Here is a 22,690-nt window from a genome sequence, read left to right on the forward strand (position 1 = left end):
CTGCATTCATGTTATCTTCTGGAGTCCTCCCTTACACCTTAATATTGTTTTTGTCCAGCCCACGTCCTGGCAGGCTTCCTGCTTCTAATGTTTCTACATCTTAGAAATCTGTTCCTCACAGTTACTCTGGCAAGACTTACTACCATCTTATATTCAACTTGCACATGTTTATGCTATTTTGATTTTAGTTTCCTTATTTGTTTGTTTTGATTTTAGTTTTTAGATTTGTTTGTTTTGATTAGTTTGTTTAGATTTTAGTTTCCTCATTTGTTATGATTTCCACTTTTAAACAGTATCTTATGTATTTGCAATAGCCTCTTTTGTCAACTGTTCCTGGGGTCCTTTCAAAGTGACTTTTTTCTAGTGAAGTAAATGTGCCTTTATGTGGTGTTATTGCTATTAGATAGCCTCCAAATACCCTACAAGTATTTTGTACTTGTAACTGATCTTAAATTGTTTTAATTAGCTCCAAAGTTTTGTGGTTTTTTTTAATGTTTGGTTGGGTTTTTTTAATATTCAAAGTTAAATGCTACTGTGGGTGAGGGTTTCTCTTTTAAGGATGGTTGAAACATTGTCCTGTGTGCTAAATGTGCTAAAAAAAACTTTCCTCTGACCAAAGACAGCCAGAAACAACATCCTGTGAACTTCTCAGGATGGCCAGCCAGATCTCTTCTCTCTCCCACAAAGGACTAAGATCTGTCTTTCTCCAAGAGAAAATGGTGGGCCCACCAGCTCTGCATCACTTTCACTGCTACATTTTGTCAACAAACAGATGACTGCTTATGTGTTTTGTCCATTTTTGATGTTTCATGCTTCATTCATCTGAACATTGCATTTAACTTTGCAGCTTGCCCAGGAGACACTGAGCATCCTCCTAAGCAGAAGGAGACTCTGTGTATCAAAGGACTCAGCTTTTACCTACCACAATTAGTTAGACAATCTGCTAAGTACTGGAAAATACCAAAAAGATCTCTGTGTAGGGGGAGTTTGTTGTGCTCAGAGTATGTTTCAACTAACTGAACTTTGAACATGCTCAACAAAGAGTTGCAATAAAATTAAGGATCAGGAAGTTATTCAAGAAAGAGGATAAGGATATTTTTTGAGTAATCATGGACTTACCAGGCCACCAAAAGCTGAGAGCCAGGAAGCTGACAAGTTTTATTGTCTGGATTCACGATCATGGGGTTCAGAATAAGATGAGCATTCACTGTCACAACAGGTCTGGCTCTGGGGGACAGAAATAAGGTTCACCATGTTCAGAAGGAGCACATTAATACCTAAGTTGCAGCAGAGAAAACACTGAACGGAGTTGGCTGCAAAGAAGCCAGATATGTAGGGTTACATGGGAGAACACAGTTTTATAATGCTGCTCATAGCCAAAAGAACCTTTTATTTTTTTTCCCCATCAGAATCCTACTGAGATTCACAAAAAAAACCCCTCATGTTAACACATCACAGAAACAGTACCCTATGTTTAAGTAATAGATGCATCCAAGGACTGAGGCACATCAGACACATTTCATCACATTGAGTTTTCTCAAATGGACAGATTTTGCCTTTTTGGGTTTTACAGCAGTCCTTTGGCCATCTTGCAGATTTATTTTGTATTGTCTCCATTAATAATGATATATTGCAACTTACTATGCCTGTTTCAAGACACTTAAAAAAATAAACATGATTTGGTTGAAATAGAAGTTGGTGTATACTACCTTGGGCCAATAATGAAGTAAACTCTGTCTGAAATTTCTTGGAGACAACTGACTTTGTAAACCAAGAATAATCACCAGTAAATTGTGCTGAATACATGAATATACAGTTCTGGTGACAGAAACCATCCCTCCAAAGCTGTTAGTAAGTGATAAGACAATCTATAACTGCAAGCAGTTTAAAAGAAAAATAATAACATGTCCAGATTCTGTTTTTTTAAGACAGCAATACTATTTACAGTAACTTACATGATCATGGTTTTCTAACTTTCCTGAGATTTTAATCCATATCTGAGCTTTTGGGATTACTTCTTTATATTACTTCAGCAGGACATTAAAAAAATAAAATTACTCTCTTCACTTTTTTGCAACAGAGACAACCTTTTTTTTTTTGCCTAGAAAATTTCAGTAATAAAATTCTATTTCAACAGTATGACAAGTTGCATATTTGATACATTCTGGCCAGGAAATGGCCTCCTGCTATTCACTTTATTAAATTAAATAGAACACATTTTATTGTTATTGAAAATACACAGTTGATCTAATTCCTCAATGCTTCATCCTGTGCAGTCACTCATGGCATTGCAAAGTATTTGCATGATTCTTTCATAGCGAGAAGGAAAATCAGGACTTCTCACTGCACCTACAGCATTAGCTGAGATGAGCAAACATTCCTGTTTTACAAAATTCTTCTGCTGTCACAAACATTCAGTTGGGAAGTAGTGCTCAATCAGGTGCTGTTAGGAATACAGACAACAAGAAGCCAGACAGGAATCAGAAATATGACTACATGTTGTAGCAATGGATGGTGAATACTTAAATGAAATGAGCTGTCAGCATGGCTGGACAAAGTGAACATTAGCAGATTTTATGTAAATGTTTATTATTTGGTAGCTTTAAATTTTACATCTAATCAAAAAGTGCATTTAGTGAAACTCCACAGCCAGCAACAACTTTTTGTTTTGTAAAATGGGATCTTGTGCATTTTTTTAAACTGAGGCTAAAAGTAGCAGTCTTTATTTTCAATAAATGGTTCATGTCTTAACATACATAATCTCTGAAGATTGGTCACATTAAAATTTCTTAGTAGCACCAATTCCCCAGGAAAGAAATTAATTTGCAACCTTTTAAATTTGTTATTTAAAATTAACTAAAGAGTAAAACATTCCAGAAGCTGCTTGAGCTAAGCCTAAGCATGGAATTTTCACTGAAAATTACAGGTTTTGAGCATGGGAAAAAAATATGTTTCTCAAAAGACGTTTAATTTATCATCTCTAATGACCACCTTTTAAACACTGCAACAGGGAAACAGGAATATGACATTTTTTAATTTTAATATTGCCCACCAAGGCTATGAAATAGCAAATCCATTTTATTTACCACATACCTGTAAACAACTGCTTTTCCAGCTCCAAATGCACCCACAATTAAATCTGGAAAAACCAAAATGGTTTCAAAACAGCTATACAGAAATCTCTCATACATTTTTTCCATCATAAATTACATTATTTACATTAACATTGCAGTAACATAAAATAAATATGACAATTCCTTTCTAAGCAGTTTTCTTCACAAGTGTACCTGAAGGAAAATATTTTACATGTCAGAGATGGTGTCATAAATGTCTCAGTTGTAACCAGTAACTGCTAAACTGTTTAACACAATGTCACCCATGCCACAATCTCACTTCTCTCCAACTTGTATTATAGGGGAAAAAATGCCATTAAACTCGATGCATTTTATTCCAAATTCCTAACTATCCATTAAATGAAGAGCTGCAAAACAATTTCTTGCCAGTTTCATCTAAGTCATGTTGAAACTTTATGGTGTTCCTTCCTGACAATTCTTCCATCCTGCATTGTGTTTTAAGCAATTTGTTCATTAATTTAGGCATTACATCTCTGTGCAAATACATACAATGCAAGGTCAGAGGATGGCTGATCTGATAGTTTCTAATGTTACCAGCCTTGTAGCAATAAGTGCTAAGGCTTACAACAGTTATCCATCTAAAGCTGTCATTTTCCCTGACAGATGGAGTCAACAACACAGGCGCTACACTGGGACTTGGGCATGTCTTTGTCAGTGGTCACTGGCCTATGTCTGGGCATCTACAGGCCAGAATATTTCCTCTTTTTGCCTGGAGTCCCCACATAGTGGTCTCTGGAAAGATCCAGACTGGCTTGCTGGATCCATTCGGGCCTCCTGGAGAAAAACTGGAGCCAACCCAGGAATAAGGATCAACTTTCCTGCTGCTTCTGCCTTTGGAATGAGCTTTGTTTCATTTTCAAAGCCCCCAGAGTCCATCTGGGCACAGCTTTCACTCCACTATTGCCATCATTCAATATGACTGACATGTATCCAATTCAGAAGACTGAGCCTTACAGCAGACCTTGCAGTGGTACAGACTGGCAACCTAAATTGATCCAAATAAGTTAATTAAATGAGTAGTTAGGATTGTAAACACACCCTTACTTGCTTCTTCTATAGCTGAGCACTGGTTTGCTTAAGAAGGCCTGAAGTCATTGAGCATGATGCAAATACGAAGCTTTGCTGGTAATTATCTGGATGGGTTTGGTCCAGGGCTGGCAGTGTATTTTCTAGTGCTCCTCTGTCTTTCAGATGGTCAAGACTTCACAAAAAAGTATAAACAAATACTTCACATGGGCAACAGCCAGTCCTTCACCGAATTACATTAATTAATGTCCTAACAGGAGCAGACATGGACAGTTTATGGGTCTGATCCTCTCTTTGTACAACATTTACATTTTTCTAATTTCATTGGCCTTAGAGAAATATGTTTCAGGGTCAGGAACACTTTAAATAGCAGAAGAAAATAAGTGTTTTTATCTCCTTTTTGGGACATTTGTATGTCGTATTCTTTAGCAGCTTTTATAGACAACTTGCCCACAGTACCAAAAGCTAAAGATGTTTTCCTCTTAAATAAACAACTAATTGAGACAAAGCCATCATCATGAAGGCTGCACCACACACAAATAGAACTTTTCCTGGCAGCTCACTTACAGTGGCAGCCATAGTAACCCCCCATAAGATTTAATATTTTGCTAACTTTTATTTTGCTTGTGTTCGAAGGGGTTTTTGTGAGTTTTGTGTTTCATGGGGTTTTCTTCTGTTTCTTGTTTCTTAAGGAAAAAGAAACATTATGTTATGAACAGAAAGTGGAAGACAAGAGGGAAAGGGTTTCTGTTCTGCTCTTCCCAGCTGGGCACTTTTTGTGAATTCTGTAACAGACGATATGTGCTGCTTCATACCAGACCTGGTAATTCAAAAGGTTTCACGGTTATGTTGTAAGAGACAAAACAGGTAGATAGCCAAGACTTATTCAGATCTTGGCCTAGTGATGATTTCATAATACTCTCTTTCATTAAAAAATAAAGGTTAAACACACAACTTGGGTAAGGTTAATAAAATGCAGCCTGTTAGAATCTGAAGGTGAGAAGAATGAGTCTGTTAGATACAGCTGGCCTCACTAGTGTGAGTGAATGCGATTTCAGTACGTACTGCTGTGCAAAGGTACCCGCTATCTTGGCATCCCCACTTTAATATTAAAGAGGATTTTGTACATCTGCTTAATAGTTAATTCCTGGGTTTTTTTGGGACAGAGCCCAGCTTATTTGAATACAGAGGGTGATGGGTCTAGAGGAGCAAATATAGGCCTCAGCCACCAAAAAAAGCCTGGTTTTCCATGAGCAGTCTTTCTTCATTGCCACTTCAGGCAGATTTGGAGACACAGCAAATAGGATGAGGATCCTCAATCATGGCACCACCACACAAGCCCTATTTGAGACTACTTTGAGGGCAGCCAGGACTGTGCTCATCCTGCTCTTGTTTGGAGGCTCTTACTTTTACCCTGACATGTCATTTGTTTTCTGGTCTAAGCCATGCTTATTCTTGATCCAAAGAGCTTGAATGAGTGAAAACTACTGAGCAGAGAAAGTGTAACTAAGAATGAATATGCAAAAAACCCCCCATATTTAGCCAGTAGTAACTTCTACAATCTAGTGTAAGGACAAAATGATTATATATTCAAACAGAGCATTCACTGGAAGATTAATTAGGGATTTTTCTTTGCTTTGTCTTGTTCTGTTACAGGCAAAGTAACAGAACAAGACAAAGCAAAAAAAAAATCTGTATCTTCTTTTTTTCATTGCTTTGTGGTGTGCAATTCCTATGCCCATAAATGGAAAAGATCATTTTTGCTGTTGATACAAATGTATGAAATTTGAATACAGATCCAATCAGAGCACTTTTATAAGCAGAAGTTTGGAATTTGTTGAATGTTCCATAGAATAAAAGTTACTAATCATTTCTATGAAAAAAATGCATGAAAAGACTAAATTATCGGAATTTTGGCAACTTTCTCCTTCTAAAAATAAAAGTTTTCTTTATTAATTCTTGTTAATGCTATACATGCAATATCACTGATGCGAAGGTCACTAGCTGAAAAACTAGGTTTTAACAAGCAATTACAGAGCAAAAGAAACCAGCTGAATAAAACCAGTTTAACTCCTTACAACCCTTCCAAAGAGAGCCTGAAGAAAAGCCTATGATTACTCCTTTGCATCAGTGAGGGGATTTTTTCAAGCTCAGATTAAAATGTGTGATTAAAACATAAAAACAAAGACGAAAAAGTATAAGAATCACAAAATCTCCTTCAGTTCTTCTTTTCTCATATTTCATGTTTCTGGGTTGATGAGGGACCTCATTGGCTTAGTTAAACGATCACTTTGCCTTCGTTGTCTGTTTGAGAAGATTTTCTATCAGCTGCTCACCTGCAGACAAGCCAAGATCTGTAAGGAAGTGTTGGCATCAGCACTCATTGCTTCTGCCTCATTGCTTTTGAGGAATAAATGAGCTGTGGGGTCACAACCACACCGCAAAAATTAAGAAAACAAGCACAGAGTGACTCCACAGGAATTTTAAACTTCCATTTTTAACACAACTTGCGGGTTGTATGCATTAAAGTCCCAACTGGTGGAGTTCACAAAGCTTAATGCTGAAACAAGTGTCTTTGGGACATATTTAACTGAAGTCAAGGGGCACTGCACAAAGCTAAAACAATCCTAATGCATTTTTCAAATACTTCAAATTTATTTAGCTCTGAAGAGAAAGGTTGCAAGATGCTGTGTGGTGCAAGAAGTCTACTTTCTGAGATAAAATTATCATAAAAATTTAAGATGATGGTACTGAAAGGGACACTGGATTTTGGAAGCTTGTGGGTTCACTTGCACCTTCTGCCATGTGACTGTGCCAAACCTGAAACACTGTGTGATAAAGGGCAGAAACTTGTAATGCTTACAAAACCTTCAACCAAATGAAAGACGTAGGAAGATCAACAAAGTCCTACTTCCAGTCTCAACAAGACTCATTAATTTATTACCTCAAGAAATTTTTTTGATTCCCTCATATTTTTAAAGGTCATCCCCATTCTCTCTGAGAGATGCAGCCTCAGTGAGCCTGAGCAGGGAGGAACATGCACCATGTTCAGAACCCTGCACTTGACTGGAAACCTGTCCAGCAATCCCAAGAGAAATTGCCAAGACACGGTGCCTCATATCGGTACCCAAGGGACAGTGGCCAAGAAAAACAACCAGTGAACAACTACATAACTGGCAAACACCTCACTTGTCAGAAACCCAAAAATGACAACACAGCTGAGTCACCTCCCTGCTGCAACTCTATCAGGACACAGGCAGGAAAGTGTTAACTTTGGGGACTCAGAACGATTTGCTGACAGCTTTAAACATAACTTTTTTGCAGTCTGTCAGTTTCATTTTATAGCATAAAAAGGGACTGGAAAACAGTTATATTCTGAGTATGGGTGCTAATGGAAATTTTGTACAAGGGAGAAAACAGCCTAACTGTAAACTCTACTAAAAGAATCTTTGTGAGCTGTTTTGCTTTTTTATTTTCCTCAGCAGATCAGGTGCCAAAAAGGCCCATGATCGTATCTCAATTTGTATTCTAGGATTTCAGTGTGCATTACAAACCCAAATCTCAGTAGGAAAGGTCTAGAATAAAAATGGCTTTAAATGGTTGTCACTTCAGGCTTGACCATAGTAGAAGACAGAGGCCTGTCCAGCACAGCCAGCTTTACTCAAGAATTTTAGTTCAATACTACAAACAGACATCATTCAAAGCAGAGTCACTTTCATCCAATCCTGTCATTCTCAGCTACCTTAATCCTTCTCTGGTTTTAAACCATTCTGGTAGCAGGTCTGTTACAGGTAACACCTAAGCTAATTCACATCAATGCTTCTCTTGTCTGAATGAATCCCTTTCACAACACAACAATATTATTCATTATATTACAAAAAAATCCCAAAGAGGACAGTTAATGCTTTATCACTTAAGTAAAACACTATTTACTGGGATCAACTGCTTTACTCTTATTGGGCACAATACTGTGATTTCATAAAATATCGTAAAGAATTTTAGAAAAGCATATCTATGAATTACACAGATAATAATTTCCCATAAAATCAACATATTTATACACAATAATTCTTGGCTTGTCACTAAATTTTTGACTGATTATTCATGTGAAAAAATAATTAGCTGGTAGAAGCACTTCAGCTTTTCTGCATTTGCTGGCAGATCCCAAGCCATTGTTCTGGCTCCCTCACATAGCAGTCCTCTCTTACCAGAGCAGATGCAGCTTCTCATTGATTTAATTTGTTTGTCTTCCACAAATCTCCTGGACCAACTTCATAATTTAATCATCACTAGATTCCTATTTGGAATATTGTTGGCACAATGCCTACCATTCTCAGAAAAATTTATTAATCTGAAGAACCCTTGCCTCTCAGAAAGAAATTTGAGGATTTTCTTCCTGCTGTTTGAGTTAATGTACTCAGCAGATGGAGCTGTTAAATACTCATGTTTTATTAAGATTAGACTGGATTACTGAAGTTCTGTGGAAATTTTGTCTTCTTATTACACTGCTTTCCTTCTTAAAATGTTTCTAAAGTAGTTTGATAGCAACTACTATGATATTCTTAAGATAATAACTGAGTCCAAAATAACAAGGCATGAAGATGCCTTTATACATTTCTCTGTGCTGACAAAGGCTGGAGTATAAAGAACAACCAAAAGAACAGGCCAACAGTTGTGTTTGTGCTGAAGTAGGATACCTTGAAGTTGAAGTTTCAGTGGTACTGATTCCAGAATGACTCTCCTAAATTAATAAGACTTACACAAACATCTAAACAGGCAGGGACCAGAGACAATAGTGCATAATTTATTTGAGCAATTAACTAATCAACAGTCTTTGAATTGTGAATTCATCCAAAGCACTCTTCTGAATCTACCCACACTGTTAACAGAAACTGGTTAAATCATCCTGATTCAGAGACACATTCAAAGAAACCCCAGTCTTCGGGAGGATATGCCACAAGAAGAAAGCAAATTTAATGAGTTGAGTAAGTTATTCATTATAAACTATTTGCTCAGCTATAATCAGCCATCAAGTGACTGAACATATGCTGAAATGTGAGGGTGGAAACCTTACAGCCTACAAATGTCTGAGCCCTGTACAGATAGATGAACCAGCTGGAAGTGCAGCATCATCACCTAGATAATCACAGACTCCAGGCACTCAGAGGGGCCAGCTTTGAACAGATGCCCAGAAGCCAAAAGAAACAAATTTCTTTCTCATTAAACAGATTAATGGATTTCTTTTGTTCCTATGAAAATTGAACTCTGCTAATAGAAAAAGACAAATAAATTTATAAATAAAATAAACTGTAATTCAAAATGCATGCCTTTGCTTCATTCCCTGCTCCAGGCCTTGATAACACACATAAAGCTCAGGATGGAGCAAAGGGGCCCTAAAAGCCCCAGATTTATAGGACAGTGGAAGCTGCCTTGAAAGATGTTATTATGCATCCCAGATGTCCTAGCACAGAAGACAGGCAGGAAGACTGTGCTGAGGCAGGTATTTCAGAATATCCTCATGCAAACCTAGTAGAGCTGCTGTTACAGAGAATCCCATGGTTATATAAATTGTGTTACAGCCCTCACTTGGATTGCCTCAGACACAGCACAATGCTGCTTTGCCATGTCAACACCCTGGCACGGAATCTTGCACAGAATTCCAGCTACCACTGTATTGGCACTTAAACTGATGGGAAAAGCCCATCTTTTACATTTTTTCAATCTCATCACCTCCCTTATTTCTTTAATTCCATTTACTTGTTTTATGACTGTCAATCCAGAATAATGGCATTAAACCAGTATTTACTATTGCAGAAGTGAGATCAGATCTTCTCTTTTGAATTTGACCTTAGAACATGGGTTGTCAGAAAACAGTGAAAAGGATCATCTGCTGAAAGATGTTACAATTATGTCACTGCTAGTGAAACAGTGGCAGAGAATGTGCCTGTATGCTGTATGTTTACTATATGCAGTGGTATCATTAAAATAGCCCAAACACAGTTCGCCCTTGCCAATTATTAGACTACAAAAGCGAGCATGCAGTGACCCTGTTTTGGCAAAAAAGTGAGTTTGATAGTGTGCACAAGGAGTGTTCAGTGATAGTTCAGAACCAAAGACAGCATATTTCATTTACCAGTGTAGATGTACCTCAGGAGGATTAACTGGTCTTTTCCTTCAAATACTGGGTACATGATGTGTACCGGAGAGATACTGAGTATTTCAGGTAAGTATGGTATTAAGCTTGTCAGTGTCATGCTTAGAAGACTGGGAAAGCTGCACATCATGGCTTGGCACAATCTATCTGGCTGATATGCTTAACCTGCTTCCTTTTACTAGTCTCATTGGACTATAAAGTTTAATTAGATTCTGCTTCTTACATGACTAGAGAGAAAGGAGCATCCCTCCATTAATTACCACCACCACCACTGCTTGGCATTGCAATCCAGCTAGGTGAGGAGGAGCCCTCCGTTTGGGGCAGGTGATGAACACAAGCAGAGAGAGGGCAGCTGCATGAGCGATACAGCTGTTAGGATGATCAGCACCATTTTCTGTCTCTGCTGCTCCCCAGGGTTGAAAGTTTCCCACTCCCTCCAAGCCTGCAAAGCAGACACTTCCATATTATCACCCCTGTCTGTGCTGATAAAGGAACAGTTCTGGGTACATAACATCTGGAGCATCTGTAAGTATGACACAATTTACAGAATTCCCTCCTGGAAAGCTGCAGAGATGTAAACCAAAGGTTGTACTTAGTAACAAAACTCAGACTTCCCTGTTGAAAAAATCTCTGTATTTCCACAATGCTGAGAGATCTGTTACTGTTACAGTGACAACATCTGGGCCAGGACAGCTGAAAACAGATGATCACTCCACTGACAGAACTGCTAACAAGAAGGAAAAGCAGTTCTGTCTGCATGCTGACCCTACCACAGAAAGTTCCATTTTTAGGTAAGATGTTGACTAGTTAGTTATACAGCTGTCTGTACCCTGTGCTTGTGCAATAAAGGCAGGGCACCAGCTTGAGCACTGTGTAAGTACTGTCCATATTTTTGTGTAGTTAGTACAGATTAGCTGTGATTTTAGTGTGTGCAAGTTAGTACTGCCCCAGACAGCAGCTGAGAAAGGTCTGGGGAATCGCCTGGGCCAAAGACTTTTCACAAAAGGGAATATGGGTACTGCCATCCTGTTCCAGTGGTTTCATCTGATGATAGTGAGCTGTGCTGTGCCATGTAGCCTCAAGCCCAGATCACATTTCCTGGTCCACTTTATATTCTTGTACAAACATAATTACTGATAGCAATAAAAAGTACTGGGGATTATTGTTTTTTCAAGTACTAATTCTGATTTTCTTCTCAGTAGAGAAGATACAGCTCTTTTTTATGTTGGTTAAGTATGAAACCCAGGTCAATAGTAAAATCTTTATCAGAAACAGTACTTTACCCATATACAAGTCATAAACTACTAACTGCTCTTTACATTAAAATGTATGAAGAGGTAAAGAGGCAGCAGTGGTGGCAAGACTGAACAATCATTTGGCACAACAGAACTGGTGTGCAATTCTCCACTGCACAAGGCACAATTAAATATATTAGAATTCCTTCCACAGGATTGCTAAAACATGTAGTTGATAGAGGAAATATGTTGGAAGTCTGTAAAATAACTGGACTGCAGAACTGTTCGCTGTCTATTCAGTATAAGAACTAGAAACTGTCCAGTGGAAAGTTCGAAATTTGAATTGGACACAGTGAGAATTACTTCTTCACAGAACATTCAGATGGGCAGCGGGGTCTCTCGACAAATGCTGCATGTGCCAAAAGTCTGCATGAGTTCAATAGCTGATTGGTCAAATTCATGGAAGAAAAATCTGTAAAGTGATACTAATTTTGGAGGTGCCACCTCTGACTCAGGGCCACCTTGATATTCTGGTTGGTTGATGCTGGGTGAATATTCTGGGAAATATCACAACAACTGTACAATTCCCAGGATATCTATTGTTGGCCACTGTTGGAAACATGCTATGGTGCTAGACAGATCTTTCATCTCTGTCAGTATGGCTGTATTATGTTCTTCCTTGTCTGATCTGCTACTCCACCATTAAACCTGCCCATGATCAGTTTTCTCCCAAATTTATTATACAACTGGGGTCATGGGAGACAAGAGACTCTCTCTGCTTTTTCTAAAGAAGACCAGAAAGGGGCGGGGGGGGGGGGGTGGGTATGGGGGAGACTGTCTCCCTTTGGTGGCTGGGAGTTGCAGGAAGAGGAGAAAAGAGAAACCATTCCATTGAAGAGCTCCGTGTACTAGGGAGTTTTCATCTGCTCCCTATTTCCTTCTCTGTTCCTGAGCTTATACTGGCATTTGGATGAAGAGAGGAAGATATTACTCCCTGTACCAAATGGCCTCTCTTCTCCAGAAGGCTAATTCATAGATCTCAGTCTGAATTGAACTCCCAGCCAAGAGAGGATTTAACCTTTTTCCAATGGGAGAAAAATTTGACTGTGGTTCACCCTCACTTTTTAGTAACTGTATTAACCAACTTGTGATCAAAGAGCACTGGTTGCTGGGGTCAGTACAGCGATCCTAGGATGAAGCTCAGTGGTGTGTGATAAGAAGCAATATGAACAGGTGGTATCCTCTGCCCTCTAGGTCAGTGACCCACTCCCAAAAACATTACCTTATGATCAGATTTAAAGAAGGCATGAACCTCTAAAAGGTCTGAAAATGCTATACAGTGCATTAGACATGAAATGGCAGAGTAACTCCCAAGTCTCAGACTCCCATTTCCTAGCATGGATATGCCTGACTCATGAACAATGTTAGGCACAGGTGCTAGAGTAAATTATACAAGCACAGCTATAGCTATACAGGTCAGCCTTGAACAATTGAACTCTAGCCATGGAAGAGCTAAGTGCTTGGAGAATCTCACCTTGGACAGTGGCAATATATGTTTATATCTGCAGCCAGACATTACAGCTGTCTCTCCTCTCCCAGTCCAGAATTTCTGAGAACAGAACTTCTGAGAGTGTTAAGTCAGAATAATCTGATTTTATTACATTTTTCTTTTTAGACAATGGTTGCTTTTAGAATATACACGCTAGAAAGCTTAGATTAAAATTTTTGTGGGTTTTTTTCCCTAATCTTTCACAACTCTCTTTGAATCACAGGCACAAGCAGTAGTTTGGGAAGCATGGAATTAAAGGCTAATTTTCTAGACCTTCTATAGTCAGCCAGACTCCATTTCTCTAAAATAAAACTTCCTTCCTAATCCTTCCAACTTCAGTACCTTGTTTCCTCCTTTTACAAGGGTTGCCCTTAGGCGTTTCCGTCAGGAGGTGAAGAAGAAAAGCTCTTTGACACGGGGATTATTTACTTCATTGCCTAGTGTGTTTGTCCTAGGCTTGCATTTCCCTATATTATTTCCTTTATTTTTTTCCCCCTTTTCCCATAGGAAGGCACTCTATTTTTGTGCTACCATTGTGCCGTGTTTGCACTATTTTTACAGCTCTGTTTTGGTGCTCCAAATCTTCATGAATTAAGGAAGTGGTGGTTGACTGATAGTAAGGGGTTCTTCTTCTCATTTTCTGAGAGATTTTCACCAGTGCTGTGGATTGCTCATCCAGGGGAAAAGCTAGTTACAGTAAATGCAGGGTGGTGTTCCTTTTGTTTGTTTTCATTTTTTAATTAGGCAATTCCTGTAATAAAACCAAATGATCTAACACATAGTGAGCTGATAACACAATGTGAAATTCTGTGAGTAGGATGCATGGTGGAGGCCACAATGACAAACAGAGAACACACAATTATACTACAATTCCTCAGTGCACGTTTAGAAAGATCAAGACTCATCACCCAAACTTTCCACAAATTTGCTTAAAAGATGCTCCACATAAAGTATGCTAATATAGCAGTGAGACTTCTACTCTTTCTTCTCTATGTGAGTCAAAGACTCTCTCCCTTCCCTCTATCTTTTCAATCTTAGAAATGCCAGGAATGCAATATCCTGTTTCCTTTGGTTTTGATGGGGGGCCTCGTGGGTGCTTTAGGAAATGTTTAAATGGTGAAACTTTAATAAAGTGCTCTGTTGTCCAAGAGAACCCCATTAGTCATGGACAATGAAAGACTATTAATAGCAACATCAACAATATGCAAACAAAAAGTCAGAACAGTGTTTAAAAGCCCTTTCTTCTCTCAAATGCTAAAGATCTTCTTACTTTAGTCTCATGATAGCCTCACTTTATTACTCTGCAGTCAGCTTTTCTGTTTGTAAAACTGTAATTTCTATTGTAAACACCCCTACCCAGAAATTGCCTTCTGCTTTTGGAAAGATGCCTCTTTCAAGGTTTTTACAATCCATCTCAGAAAGGCAAAAGATCCTATTTTTGTCCCTTTGAAAAATTACAGTTTTCAGTTTTGAAATAGTACAACTTTTAAGAACTCTAGCCTTGAAATAACCCAGGGTAACAAGAGTGATTTCATAGTAAGTCAGAGAAGCATGGACTGTTAGGAGTTTACTGTGGATGAAACTTTCACAGTAAAAAAATATGATGTTTTACTACACACCCTTACTAAGGCTTCTGAATTGTGATGAAAAGAAACAGAACAAATTTGTTTCCAGATGAGAGAGTAAATGCAAGCACACTTACATTCAGACTACTTAGACGGTAGGAAAAATTTTCTTTAAAAACCAAATGCTTCCCTGAAAAAATAATGTTACAAACTTGATAAATGTGTATACATGTCAGGTAAACTCATTAGGAAGAATAAAAGTTAACCAAAAAAGGAAGGGTCCATATAACAAAATGAAAACATAAAAGGGATGGGAAGGCACAAATATAATAGCTGCTTTAAGCAATTTACATTCTCTCTGCTGTTTTGCAATGCAATCAAAGCCATTAACTATATATAGCTCAATGGCTCTTCGGTCAGCAAAAAACAACTTAGAAACACAACCAAACCTATCCCTTCTTCTGCAATGCAACGTGTTTTTAATTAAGGAAGAATGCCAGGATGAAGGAGACCTTACAAGTTCAATAAGCTGAGACCATTCAATTTTTGGAAGTGGGGGAAAAGGGTTAAGGTTTTCATTGTAAACTTCACATGTTTTATGTTAATACAACTATTTAAGCCCTTTCTTGACTTTCTGATCATGTCTTTTGACAGGAAAGGGAGTATTTGTTTTGTCTGTTTTTAACTCTCAGGAAAGCAAACTAGAACCATCCAGAAATGTCTATCCTTTATTCTGACCTCTGTCTTCCAAAAGGAGCAGTTTAGGCATGATGCATTTACCAGAGAATGGAAGTATGAAATTCCCTTTTTAATGCAAAAATCTTACCTGGGTAATCATTCTTGTCTACATCTGAGTCTCCTCTTAGAGTGAAGCCAAATCCCGAAGGCATGGACTGTGAGGCCCAGGCTCCACTGAGAACCTGGGAAGGGTTAGGGTTTAACCCATTACTGTATCCATTGTAAATGAGCACTTTCCCTCTTCTGTCTTCTCCTGCAAATGGTGCACCCACAGCAATGTCTGCAATGCAAAAATAAACAACAACAAGAAAAAAAAAATAGGATAAAAAGAATGGACACAATTAAAAATTCATTCCCTGCAGGACAATAGACTCAAATTGCTTCTGCTACAAACATGCAAGAACTTCATCATTCTGTACTTCTGTATGTATTCTAGTTTAAAGGCAAAGATACAAAATGTTAGCAGTGTTTCTTCTGTGTCAAACTTACATGACAAAAGCTTATAAAATAATCCTATGAAGAGGTTATTTAATTATACTAAATAGCCAGTCCACATTGGATTCCTCTACATATTTCCAGGGCAGTTAATTAGCTTTAATAAACGAAGATCTAATGAATGTCTGCTTCTACTTTCATATTTTTAAACAGGTACATATTTTCCTTGATTTCCCCTATCACTTTTTAATAAGGAGCAGCTGTTAGATAAAACTAATTTTTTTTCCAGATAACATATCCTATATAGACACCCCCTCAAACATCCAATGCTTTAGAATGCAAAAGAGAACAGTAGAATATCATGTTTTCATCTATACCAATTCATCATTTTATTGAGAAACAGAAATAGTACTGAGTCAGGAATTTTGCAGGAGGTCTTAAGCACTATGGAATTAAACAGTTCAATCCTTAAAAATGAGGTGCCATATCCAAGAAGCAGAATTCACAGTGCTCTTCTTTGTTTCTGTGCATGGGACGTGGAGACAATATTGTCTAGACTGAGATCCAACAGCTGTTCTAGCTGAGCTAGCCAACAGAGGATATGTATCTATAGCTCTCATTTTTGGGTTCTCATCTAGGAGCTGATGCTGGACTTCTTTATTAAACTTGAATTGAGCACCTGGACTTTGTAGCTTCACTCTAAAGGCAGAAGCGCACCAAAGCTCTAGGACTGGCATATTCAGTTATGAAGCAGAAGACTCTGGCTCTAGAGTCTTCTTAGTCTTTATACAGTGACAGAGAAAAGCAGAAATGTCTTCTGCCTACCTCATCTGAATTCCGGAGAGAAGGGAGACCAACACTGCCTGCTCAGAGTAGCTGAGGGTATCTGGTGTTGCTCATAGGTAGAAAACAGGAATTCTCCACCATGAGGTTCAGCTGTGCTGAACTCCACGGTGGGATTCCAGGATAAGTCAGTGAGGGTACTCTCAGCAGTCACAATCCAATGGCTTCTATCCACAGGAGGGTATTCATATTTTGTACGCTCTGAACCCCAGTGCAATTCTATGACTCCTGACATGAATGATCCCTTGCACAGCAGCCACACAAAGAGGATACTGGCCTAGAATCTAGTGGCTAGAGCATTGTGAAAAACAGCCCTTGAGGTAATTAATTTTTCCTTAGTTCATTAATTTTTCCTTAGTGGGACAGCTATTCTAAAGGCTACTGTGCAAAACAACCCTTCCAGGAAAAAACTTCTTGGTGTTTTAGATGCAGAGATACCTGCTTTGAAGATCCCTAACATCCTGGAAATAAGAAGCAAGGAAATGCATGCAGGGAAAACCAAGATGCTACTGATCATGTCTAGGAGGTAAACTCTAGGTGCTCAAGGTATCCCAGCTTTCTCAGGTAATCAAGCAGTTAGTTTAGTTGTTCTGTTTGCTTGAATGTAGGCTGCCAGTTAACTTACATGAACATTTTGTCGTGTGCATGTGCTATAAGCATTTGAAAGAACCCATTATACACCTGTTTTTTTCATACTTAAGTACCAGTGGAAGGCTGACTCCAAAACAGTACTTCTGTACTTGCCCAATTCTTTCATTGTTGACAACATGCTCCATGTACTGAGCCTCATTGAATTATCAAACTTTTCCAAGCATTTGAGGAGAGAAAAACTCTGCTTTCAAAACAATGAAACATCTTAACCAAGTACCTAAATGTTATTATAGTTAACAAAAGGTATTTTTATTCAAAAACACATTCTAATACTTAGTAAAAAATCACACTGTAGTCAATATGACTGCCCTCGTATCGGTCAGCTTTTCACGACTTGGGTCTCAATATCAGTTTCATTAGCATTAGAGTAAATTCTCATGAATTTCAAATATGTTACAAATCCTTTTCCAGCACAGCACAGACACAATATTTGCTGCTTAGGCATTTGTAATTTCAGTGTTAGATATATACTACATTACATACAAATTACCATTATATCCATCTTGATTGAGATCTCCAAGGTGTGTGATTGCACTGCCAAATCTACCAAAGACTTCAGTGCCTGTCAGAATTTGTGCATCTTGGAAGAGGAATGCACTTTCTTGCAGGTACAGATAAACTTGCCCAACTTCTTTAGGCTTGCTCTCAAATTCTCGCTCCATAAAAAGAGGGGCACCGACTAGGATATCATCTAAACTGGAACAAACAAAAAACAGTACCACTGAGAGACTGAGTGTAAACAACACAGTTTATACATTTGCTAAACAAGAAGCTGATAATTATCATACAGTCAGACTAACTGAGGTAAGAAGGCACTTCTGGAGTCCTAGTCCAAACACTTGGTCAAAGCATGGCCCATTAGGGAAGGCTGTCCACAGCTAAACTCAGTTCAGTTTTGAATATCTCTGTGGATGAAGACTCCACAAGCTCTCTGGGCAACTACTTCCAGTGTCTGATCATCATCACAGCCGAAATGTTTCTTTCTAGGTTTAAATGGAATTGCTTGTACTTCAATTCATGCCCACAATAGACACCAAAAAATTACACTTTGCAATTGATGGTGCTGAAGTCAGGAATCTAAGACTGAATCTGTGTCACTAGAATAAATTCTGTAGATCTGTTTTACTAACAGTGCCAGTGAGAGACCAATTTTAGTATTAAATCTAGTTTTTGAAAATTATACATCGGTAAGTGACTAAAAGAAAAAAAACCTGCCACTTTACAACAGATTTTTGACTAACATACATGAAACACAAGTAGAGCATCAATTAATAGAGAATGTCTCATCACTTCTTCAAATAGAAAGAGGAAGACAAAGCCAAAGCTCTATTTCTTAAAACACTTCTGTTCAATATTAGGTACACAAGTAGTTGCAGTGCTCATATAATTTTCTGTACTGAGCATTAAAGAGAAAGGACATAATCAAATCATAAAAATAAGAAGCTTAGAGGAAAAAGTCTTTCTGTCCATTATACTAGTCCAAGAAGAATCAGTAAAAAAACACAGACAAAGCATATTTTGCATGTTGTTGTTCTAAGTAGTCATGTTTCAAAACATGTTACCAACATTTATTTAGAGGGAATAAAATGATCCTTTCATGAACTGTGAAGAATAAAAACAAGTATGATTGACAGACTCATAAAAAGAAGAAGTGTTCTTAATGGATTATTCTGAGATATGAAATGATAGTATCAGAGTAATTGCTGAAGGTTACTCAAGGCCATATATTAAAATAATTTGCATTATATTCAGTGGACATTGATCATCTGTATTAAGGAAGTCTGCTACCACAAATTACTTGGACTACTTGATCCCAGAATATTTAATTTGGAAAACATATTCTCTTGCTCTAATGTGAAAATTTTTTCAAACTTTGTAAAACTCACAGGAAACTTTCTACTCTCAATTCATCATATTTCCAATATGAGACTTTATCTATTAGCAAACCAAGTAGTAAAATTGGACTACAGTGTTTTTCCTAATCCTGATAGAAAAAACCCTGTAGGATTTGGCAGTAGCTCAGCTACTATTTTACCACAGATGTACCCTATGATTCTAAGATACACACCATAGAATTTAGCACAGAATATTTCATCTAGAAAAAACAATTAATTTCATTGTAGAACTTACACATTATTAAAGTTGTGACAAGATACTTCTAGGAATGTTATTTTTCTACAAAGTTTTACAGTATGTTTCCATAAAGGTAAGTGCAATTCCAAAAGTCAGGTCAGTTTGGTACAGCTGTCCTTTTATGTTAGATTTTTCCCTATGGCATAAATAACTAAAAAGGAAGGAAGCAGATGCTGACTTGACATCAAAGGTGGGATTTTCCTTTCACACTAAAAATTAAAAGTCTTTCTCTACTAATGGAAGATATTTGTGGTTGGGACAGAATATCAGCTGAAATGTTTGCCAGGAAACAATAGCAACAACAAAAAGAAATCATGAACACTCTTTTAAAAATAAGTTATTTTACATATGCCACGTAATAAAAGAATTACACAGTAGCACTATCATTAATTACTATTTCAGTGCCTCACACTCCAGATATTCCCAGTACATTGGGACCCCATAGAGTTAAGTGCTGTAGAAACCATGAAATAAAAGATGAGCTTGGCTCCCTTGAATATTTTACAAATGAGCAATTTTAAGACTAAAGGAAGATATTTTTTTAGAGGTGAAAAAGAACCAAATCACTAAAAGTCACAAAGCTTCCAGTACACTGATGTAAAATAATTAGATACTCAGATACCTTTAAAACCCTGGTCCATAGAGCAGTATCTAGAGTGTCTAAAATGGTGACAAGAGAGACACAGACTATCTACTGTGTACTGCAACTCTCTAAGCAGAAGTCTCACCCTGAACACAAGATTCACCAGGTGATACAGAAAGCAAGCAGACAGGAGCTGGGTCTTGTTGAACAGGGAGCACAGCATCCCAGCTAGAAGTGCACAGTACTGGGTTATTTTTCTGGTAAAATTTCAACTTTGCTAAAATAAATGACAATGACTGTATAAAATGCATGAACAGTCCAGGGAGAAGGGACCAGAATCTGGTAGCTAAGATGGCTCATTTTCTGATGTACTGAGGGACAGGTGGAAGGAAGGCAGACATCTAATACACTGACCTATTTCTCAACTGGTTATGGGCAGCAGAGCCACCTGGAACCCCACAGCACTTGGTTTGTCTCCTCTCCAGGTATTCATATGTATTACCCTCACCAAGTTCTTCCTTTCCTCACCCTCTTAAATTTACCCCCTTCTCACTCAGAGCTGAGCTTTGTAGGTCAAAGCACACTGCTTCAGCAAGTCCTCTGCAAGAGGGAACTCTCCTTTAGGCAATGCTAGAAGTTTGGGATTAGAGTTTGGGGTTTTTGTGCTGTCACAGCAGTCTTCTATAGCTAGAAAGGAAGGATTTGTCAGCTACCCAACTCTCTCTGATCCTCATTTACTTTCTTCTGGTTCCTTTTCAAGTGGGTAAAATAAGCAAACAATTGCTGCTTACCATACTTTATACTCAGTTCTACCTCCCAGCTTCTACAACTTAATTATTTAGATAGCAACCAGTCAAGGGTGTACGGGGGGTGTGTGTATTTGTTTGGTTCTAAGTGCCTATGTGATTAGTATTATGCATTTTGTTGGTGAAAGAGGATGTTGCCTTTGGCCATTTCAACTGGTCTTTTAAATTGGAGGAGTTTGTATTTACAAAATTGAGAGTTCTGAGTCAAATTCAGTTTGATGTGATTACTTTCAAAAAGCCATATGATAAATAAAAGCAAAAGCCCCTGGACAGTAATATTAAAACATGAAATGCAGCTCAGTGTGCAGTGGTATTTTGAACTGGAATTCAATAATAGAATAACTCAATAATATAGAATTTAATAATTATTCATTAGATTTTATTATTGCACTAAGATGTTAGAGTTAACATCAATTATATATTAATTTTTGCTCCAAAACAGAAAAGTAATCAGCCAATATTACTTCCCTTCTGATTAAAAAAAAAAAAAATCTTTAAAAAGCACAAAGCTGACCACCTGCTGAGACTGTGTGCCATTCCTTTGTACCCTGCAGAGTAATAAAAAGCAGGAATATGGGAAATGTCAAGAGGTCAAAGTATAACTGTGGAAAGCTTTGATATAGGCCAAATAAAAAAAAAACAGTAAACAGTTTATTTCACTATTTTTATTGGACTGATTCAGCCTAAATTGAAAGTACTCTCTTTTTCTCTCTTTACTAGGAATGTAGCCTGTAAGTTGATGGTAAAACTTGATTTATTAAGTTTCATTGTGGATTTCTCATTATTAGCAATGGGCAACTAAGGGATAGTTCAAACAGTATCCTTAATTTCCCTATTCTGCCTACAATCCTGATGTGGTGCAGATAAAACTGCATGAGTCACTTTGAGATACCCACAGAACTGCTGGGCCAGATCTACAGAACTTTTTTTCCTAAGATGAGCCTAATCTTGGAGCTGTGTAATGAGTCTTATTACAGCAAAGCACCATTCTTAATAATCTTGTATTATTTTTTCAGCAAATAACTTAATTGGGTTTCTCATACTCATGAGGCCACCACTAACTCCTCATCTTTAGCTGAATAAAATGCCTAAGTGAATTTGAAGTGTTAATTTCCCTTTTGCTTTTTTTCCCTCTTTTACTCTTCCTTTCAGATAAATATTTCTATTGATTATATGTGCAAACCAGAAAAAACAGACTACATATCTAACCCGACATGTTTATCAAGTAGAGCTTTTTGTGTTTTGTTTTCTGTGGGATGTTTGGATCTCAGGAAGAGTCTTTAGATTTCTTTTAAGATATAGACTGGGAGACCACACAGGCCTCAACAGCAGTTTGGTTATATTATTGACATAAACTGTGGTTTTAGAGGTACACAGAAAGTATAAGACCTGCCAAGTAACCCTAGGGTTAACAGGAAATAACCTGCACAGGAAATAGTTTGGTTCAGTGAGAAGTTAAATAAGTTCCCTGAAAGTCTAATGAAATGTCTGTTGCACCTTAGATGAATGTTCCTCCACTCTTTCACATTTGTAATACATCAGTAGGATTAAATTATTTCTGATTCTGTATTTTCAAAAGCTGTGATACTATCACAAAATTTAATCTCAGAAACTTGGAAAGATTTGAGCCACCATGGAAGCTGCTATGAAGCCACCATGGAAACTGCTGAAGCTTCTGTTCTGTTGTTGTTGGTTTTTTTGTAACTGCAATAACATTTACCACCTTGTTACTTTTCTCTTCTCTTGTAAAACTCAGTCTTTACAGGGTCACTAGTCACTGATGAGAAGAAATTACTTAGCCCAGAAAAATTATTTCATGCACTATGTTTAAGCACTTA

At 37.7% G+C, this 22,690-nt stretch overlaps 1 protein-coding gene across 2 annotated transcripts in view; it reads right to left on the reverse strand.

Moving 5' to 3' along the window:
• The window catches only part of ITGA8 (integrin subunit alpha 8), a 113,133-nt gene that overhangs the window by 67,701 nt on the left and 22,742 nt on the right, over window positions 1-22,690 (reverse strand). For both annotated transcript variants that reach the window (XM_068212074.1, XM_068212079.1), the window contains exons 12-15: window positions 17,821-18,026; window positions 15,490-15,681; window positions 3,094-3,139; window positions 1,120-1,227 (exon numbers count right to left, since the gene is read on the reverse strand). In XM_068212074.1, coding sequence (XP_068068175.1) covers window positions 1,120-1,227; window positions 3,094-3,139; window positions 15,490-15,681; window positions 17,821-18,026 — 552 coding nt within the window. The remainder of the gene's footprint in view (window positions 1-1,119; window positions 1,228-3,093; window positions 3,140-15,489; window positions 15,682-17,820; window positions 18,027-22,690) is intronic.

Source organism: Anomalospiza imberbis, chromosome 1 (assembly GCF_031753505.1).
Source record: "Anomalospiza imberbis isolate Cuckoo-Finch-1a 21T00152 chromosome 1, ASM3175350v1, whole genome shotgun sequence".
NCBI classification, from domain to species: domain Eukaryota; kingdom Metazoa; phylum Chordata; class Aves; order Passeriformes; family Viduidae; genus Anomalospiza; species Anomalospiza imberbis.